This window comes from Antrostomus carolinensis, unplaced genomic scaffold, assembly GCF_000700745.2.
Source record: "Antrostomus carolinensis isolate BGI_N321 unplaced genomic scaffold, ASM70074v2 scaffold16344, whole genome shotgun sequence".
NCBI lineage: Eukaryota > Metazoa > Chordata > Aves > Caprimulgiformes > Caprimulgidae > Antrostomus > Antrostomus carolinensis.
Window position 1 is genome coordinate 7,584 of NW_010313077.1, and position 7,156 is coordinate 14,739.

The window sequence follows — 7,156 nt, forward strand, 5'->3', positions numbered from 1 at the left end:
AGCAAAGACCAGCAGGGACATGGTCAATCTTTGCCTGTCCCGTCCTGCCACCGCTGCTGCCAGAGCAGCTTCATCTCTGAGAAACCTCCTCGTTTTATAGAGGAGGAGAAATGCCCTTCCCTGCTATCCCTGCCTATCTAATCTCCCTCTCGCTGCCCTCAGCCTGTGTCAATATTTTGACACAAAGCACAGCAGAGTTTGTGTCCTTTCTCTGGTAAAATGACACAGCTATTAATATATCAGATAACGAGCTCCAATGATAAAGAGCTTCTAAGAAACGAGTCTGGATCCTGGGAAAGAGCAGTGTTACCCCAGCTACCCCCAGCCAAGGTGTTCCCCGTCCCCTTCACCCACAGATCATGATTCCAAATACTCCAGCTGTTGTTTTACCTGATTTAATGGCCCTGCTTCAGGATGTAGGAGTCATTTAGATGTCATGGCTAACTTAATCTGACCTCATATTCCCACTCTGACCTAATCACAGGACTTTGTTAACCCTTACCCAGCTGCAAGGTAGATTAGTGCCTTCCCACATGCACCTCTGATGAGGTTTCCTGATGCTCAGCTCATGGAGGTGAGAACCAACCAGCCCCGTGGCTTTATCCTCAGAACAATCAGTTCAGCCCTGCCAGTACCAGCAGCAGCAAGAGACAGGAGAGCGTGTCCCTGCAGTCATTCCAGGGTCACCACAAACTGCCAGCAAAGCAAGGTCCCCTGCCACTGGTGAGCTCTGCATGTGCCTGAGTAGGCACTAGTGAGCATCCTCCTGAAGCACAGCCTGGCAGCAAGCGATGGCTGGAGGAGGATGAAGCTGTGACACCTTGTTAGGGACACACACAGCCTTTCCAGACACATGCACCTGATAGCACAGAGCAGAACTGGCTTTTTGGGGAATCCCTTAGGGAACTCCTGTCCCTCAGGGTTGTGGTTGGTGTTTAAGACCAACACCAGTCACATTTTGGTGTCCTGATCCTCTGCATTGCAGCCTGGGGAATGGTGCTTCTCACCTGCAAAGCAAAGTCCTTGCAGGAATTGGGCTCAGGACCCTTGTCCTGGGCTTGTCCCTCCTTGAGGACAAGGAAGACAGAAGTGGGGTGCAGGCAGCCCAAAGGCAGCAGCCAGGACATGGGGGGACAGCAGCCGCCTGCTTTGCCTTGCAGAGGGGACGGGGCTGGTCTGTGGGACATCTTCACGCCCAAGGGCTTGGGAGAGCTGGGCTGCACTGGCTGCAGGAGCTCCACCAGCGTGGAGAAGGACTGGTCACTCCCATCCCTTTGCAGCCATGCCCATGGGGCTGTGAACTCTGCCCAGCCCAGGCAGGGCTGACCTTCCTTCAGGACATTCATCAGAACCACCTCCAAGCGTGAACTCACTAAGGCTGAGACTCGGTCCCATAACTGTTAGAAGTCAACAGCATGTCATACCCCTTCACAAGAAACATAAATACATCGACTTTAGCTCTGACCCAGCCCAGGGACACCTTCCCCACCACTTTCCCTGTGCTGACTCTGCAGAAATCTGCCCAGGACGTTATCACGGCGCTTACATGGCTGGAGAAAGAGCGGCTGAGACACACAACCCATCAGCCTGCGCTCAGTCGTCACTCAACAAACTCAGAAGGTCAGAGACAATTTGGGATGTTGGGGTTTATTTGTAACAGGAGACTGTGAGAACAGACACAGAAATCCTGGAGGGACAGGGAGCCACGTGGGCACGTAGAGGAACACAAAGGGACATGGGGACTCTGTAACACTCCAGCAGCGCTGGCCGAGGTGTGTTTGGCCAGGAGAGGGGCTGGATTTTGCTGTTCCACTCCTCTAGGCTGAAGTGGCGAAGCCAATACGGTTGTTGGCCATGTCAAAAACGGTGTAATACTCCTTGAGGAAGACATCACCCAAGATCCAGAGCGGCTGCCCGTTCTGGGAAGGCAGGTAGGTGACCTCAATCCCAAGAGTGCAGTAGCCATTGTTCTGTAAAGGGGGAATAACGAGGAGTCAGAGCCTCAAACAAGCACCAGGACCCTGTCACTGGGCTGCAGGGAGGTGGGATCTACCTGCACATCTAGAGAGAGCATCACTGCTTGTCAAGAAGCACCAGGTCCTTTCCTGGCCCTCAAAGACTCAGCAGGATGGATCTGCTCAGCTAAATACATACGTTTGTGACGTAGGCAGAGGGGTTGAGTGGGAGCTGAGCTCCATTGATGACGAAGGTGATGGTGGGCATGCTCTGGACCGCATTGCAATCAACGGCGTACTGTGGAGAGAGGGTGGAGAGGAGGTTATGGCTGGAACAGCACCCACTGTGAGAGGAGAGAGACTCCACTGTGTGTGGGTAACACAGGCTTTATCCCCTGGCAGTGTCACATCACCTCCCTGACATGCCTGTAGCACCATGTTCTCTAGATGCCACATGAGTTTTGTGAGACGTGGCCAAGCCCACAGCCTCTGGCTCACTTGCAAGTCCCCCCACTGCTCCGTGAACACCTCCAAAGCACCCCTTGCACTTACACCATAGCTGGTCTGCTGGGCACCCATGGCCTGAAGGAAGCTGTTCAGGTACATCTGTGGCACCGTCAAGTCCCTGTGTCCACGATGGCCTGGCAGCCCTGGCTGCACCAACCTGTAGGTGACTGTCCGATAGCAAACCTGGGAGGAGAATGGGGAGAAGGACATCACTTTAAGCACCCACTGGACAACTAAACCTGTCTCAGCTGGATCTATAAGCCTGGGATGCTCTGAAACTCAGTGCCTCAACCCCACACCTGCTGCAAGAGCTACAGCTTCATCTGGAAGACAGTTGAAATGTCCTCATGTCATGAGCTTCCCAGGTGGATGATGCCCATCAGGTACAAACACAACTCACTCATCAATTGCGACCTGCCAGTAGAGCTCCTGGGTCACTGGTGCCCACACAATGTTCCCATTGTAGAACTGACTGTCAACTCCTCCAAGAATGAGCTCTCCTCCGTAGTTGTAGGTGGGTTGGCTGCAAAAACACCAAGTTACAGCAGCAGAGATTAGCAAATTAGTGTGATATCAGGTTAGTGAGGGACAAACTTGCAAGGAACCTGCACAGGGACAGGCAGAGGGACACCAGTGCACGTGGGATGTACAGAGAGCCCCAGCAGTTTTGTACCGAGAAAAGTAGAAGCTGAAGACAGGCTCGGTGAGCTGGTTCTGCTGCAACATGCCCTGCAGTGCGGTGGGCGTCCCTCCCACTGCCAGCGAGGGGTAGGCCATCCCCATGATCCCATCAAAATCGGCGTAGTAGAAAGGCTGGGTTGGTTCATTCTCACTGAGCCCAAACTCCTGGTTTGTGACCGCGATGCTCTGGATCTGGAGGGGAAAGGGACAACCAGGTCAGCCTGTCTGCTTAGGCAAACCTGAGCAGCCGTCAGATGGGATGATTGATGCTCTGAAAGCCCAACAAGCACACCACAAGGTCACAGCTGGTGAAAACATCTCCAAGCAGCTGGGAAAATTAGTAGGAATTGGGTTAAAATGAAGTAAAAACCCAGCTGGGTAGGTGACGGTGGCGATGACCACTTTATATCCCTTCTGCCCATCCCAGACACTGGTTTGCCCAACTCTTGTCTACATGAGACATGAGATCTGTCCTTAAGTTGTCCCCCAGCCTCCTCCCATCTGTCCACCCAGCTGATGCTGTGGACACAGTGCCCAGGAAGGCAAGGACAGCGCGGGGTGCACTCACCTGCAGCGTGTCATAGCCCAGCACCACTGTCAGCGCGCCGCTGCCGTAGGACAGGGTGTAGGACTGGCCGTTGTTGGTGAAGGTGGAGGACGCACTGGGGTTGAACTTCGCATGGTTGGCTGCGTGAGAGAGAAAAGGGTAAAGCTCCTGAAGCTCCTGGGCACGCGCTCGCCTGGCTACGGTGGAATTTCACCACTGGTCACTCTGCCGGGATAACATCTGGGAAAGCGGCTTCTCCGGCAGAACGTGAGTTGTGAAGAGCAAAACGGGCTGTTCCTCTGCCTCCTTGTTGTCTCCAAGGCAAGGTTTGCAACCCAGTTTTGCCTGAATCCCTCTCGAGGGAACAGTGATCACAACATCAGCTACCCAGCGTGAGCAAAGCCAGCAGCAGTTCCATCCCCGTCGCTCTCCTGCTGGCAGCGAGTTACATGGGATGAGCTCTGCTGGGGAACAGGACATGAGCTCTGCTGAGGAACAGGACATGAGCTCTGCTGAGGAACAGGACATGAGCTCTGCTGGGGAGCGGGACATGAGCGGCTTCTCCGGCAGAACGTGAGTTGTGAAGAGCAAAACGGGCTGTTCCTCTGCCTCCTTGTTGTCTCCAAGGCAAGGTTTGCAACCCAGTTTTGCCTGAATCCCTCTCGAGGGAACAGTGATCACAACATCAGCTACCCAGCGTGAGCAAAGCCAGCAGCAGTTCCATCCCCGTCACTCTCCTGCTGGCAGAGAGTTACATGGGATGAGCTCTGCTGGGGAACAGGACATGGGACATGAGCTCTGCTGGGCAGTGGGACATGAGCTCTGCTGGGCAGTGGGACATGAGCTCTGCTGGGCAGTGGGACATGAGCTCCATGACTCATAGCTTTGCTTTTCCCTCCTCCTGGCCAAGCAGGTCAGGCACAACCCCTGTGATTTCTGTGCTCTGGGGACACCCATGACAGCCGTAGCCATTTGGCCATCTTCATTAGCCAGGTACCTCAGGGCAGAGGGCTCTGGATTGCCCAAGCAAGGCAGTAGCTGGTACCAAGGAGCAGCTATCCCAGAGCAGCATGCTGGGAGCATTTTTGGCCTGGCTTCACCATTTTCCCCGTGTGATGGGGCTATGCCGTGCTGCTGGGGGTCCCTGTGCCCTGCAGCTGCGGTACTCACAGCACGCCTGCGTCTGGCAGTAGACAGAGGGTACCCACAGGTTGGAAGAGCCGGTGTCAAAGAGCACTAAGAAGTTCTGTGGAGGGGTCCCAATGCTGATCTCCCCAAAGTAGGAGGACTGCAGATGAGAGACAGCACATCTCTGTTAGCTATAGGGTTGGGGTGAGACCAGGCTTTCTCCTCCCACCCCTGTTACCAGCATCCCAGGGCTTTGCAGGATGCCAGGGAATGCCAAGCTCACCCTTGCAAATAACACAGCAGGCAGGAATGGACTGAACACTCACCTTGTTTTTTCTCCCCAAAGATATAATATTAAATATTTATTACCTTATGTCTTTTGTTACATCTAGAAAAACATCACTTTTTATTGCTAGACTTTCGAAAGTCTAAAATAGAAACTTAAAAAGGAATGGGGAAAAAAAATAACCTCTCACTTCTGGAGGGTCAGGGGTGAAGATTGCTCCAGCAGCTGGGGAAGAGGAGGGAGAGGGGAGCACGATGTACAGCCAGACAGCGAGACAGGGGGGAGCCCGGGGTACTCACATCCAGGTGGTTGGTTATCGGCTCGTTCACAACATAGTCGTTACTGAAGTTGTATTTCTTGGCTGGATCATATTTAATTTTCTTCAGGAATTCCTGCAGCACTCCTGCCTCCCTCATTTTTTCCCGTATAGACTTGGCTTTCTTCAGTTTGATTCTGTACAGAGGAAAAAAAAAAACCCAAAAACCAGAACAGTGGGAAAACAGGAGAAGACTTGGGCATTTTCAAAGTTCCCCAGACTCCTTTGAACCCTCCACTCCACTGCCTTGTACAACCCCAGGGGCTGGCTTTCCTCCCAGTGAGGAATGCAGCCTGGACTAGGACCACAATGGTCTGTGGAGATGCAGGAGGCTGGAGTCACACCTGGTTAGACATGGTCAGCATCCCTGGGGACACAGCGCAGCCCGTGCAGGTTCCAGCCACAGCCGGGCTCTGTTCTCTGCCCTCTCCCTGCTCTCCCTGCTGCAGTGGCTGCTGCAGGACACTCACCTCACCAGCCCCTCCGAGAGCTGGAGGCACACCAGGGCCAGGATAATCCACTTCATGGTGCAGGAGATGTCCACCAGTCCACACACACCTTCTTGGAGACCGTAGCAGGTAGGCTGAGCTGCCCAGACTCCCCAGTTTTATACTGGGAAGCGGTGACCCCTGCCCCTTATCTGCTGACCTCCTTTTTCCATTACCACCAGGCGCACCCCTGGCTTCAAGGGTTTCTTTGTATTTGGGGCCACAAGGATTTTGAGGAGTTTGTGTCCTTAGTGAGGTGCTCAGGTGAGAATCGATCAACACAAGGTCTTTGATAGCAAGATCAAAGTGTTACCATCCGATAAGAGGCCAACTCTTATCACAGCAAAGAGAGGAGTGACCCAAACGTCACTGTGCTGGGGTGTTATCTCTGTTCCTCAAAACTTTTTCCCAAAAACAAAGGCGCTCGTGGCTCTTGGCGCAGGATGGAAACGCGTCAGGCTTTTATCTGCCCTTCTTCCGCCCGGCCGGCACAGGGGACCTTCTGGCGTGGAGGTGGCTGCTGGTGGTGAGGTTTTTCCAGGACATGGTGCAAAGAGCAGGAGCTGTCCCAGGGGCTCGGGGAGCTCATGAGGTTTCTTCTCATGCTTTCTTGTAGGTGGTCTCCAGCACTGCTCTGCCTTCTGGTCCATCCTTCTCTGCTTCTTCCCCTGGTCTGTCCTTCTCTGCTTCACCTGGTCCATCCTTCTCTGCTTCACCTGGTCTGTCCTCTGCTTCATCTGGTCTGTCTTTTTCTTCACCTGGTCTGTCTTTTTCTTCACCTGGTCTGTCCTTCTTCACCTGGTCTGTCCTTCTCTGCTTCACCTGGTCTGTCCTTCTCTGCTTCACCTGGTCCATCCTTCTCTTCTTCACCTGGTCTGTCCTTCTCTGCTTCCCCTGGTCTGTCCTTCTCTGCTTCATCTGGTCTGTCTTTTTCTTCACCTGGTCTGTCCTTCTTCACCTGGTCTGTCCTTCTCTGCTTCTTCACCTGGTCTGTCCTTCTTTGCTTCATCTTGTCTGTCCTTCCCTGCTTCTTCACCTGGTCTGTCCTCCTGCACCTCTTCATCAGCCTCTTAGTCCTTCACCATCCTCTCCTCCAGCTATGGCTGGTTTCCCTATGTTGTACACCTCAACCCTGCTTCTGCTTTCCTACTATTTTGGACAGAAATAATGTATTTTTGCAATTTTTTTTAATTATTTTGTGGAACAAGTGATTTCCTTCCCATCCTGCATTACCAGCCAGGTCCTGTG

General features: G+C 53.3%; 1 protein-coding gene across 1 annotated transcript; it reads right to left on the bottom strand.

The window, feature by feature from the left end:
* Positions 1 to 1,817: 1,817 nt before the first annotated feature.
* Positions 1,818 to 5,958, bottom strand: LOC104524376 (gastricsin-like). Its single transcript, XM_010167233.2, is given in 10 exon segments — positions 1,818 to 1,970; positions 2,155 to 2,253; positions 2,508 to 2,575; positions 2,578 to 2,645; positions 2,863 to 2,985; positions 3,136 to 3,335; positions 3,712 to 3,830; positions 4,861 to 4,978; positions 5,404 to 5,557; positions 5,891 to 5,958. Coding segments are annotated over 10 exon segments (1,158 nt in total). The 5' UTR covers positions 5,947 to 5,958.
* Between the last annotated feature and the right edge of the window lie 1,198 nt (positions 5,959 to 7,156).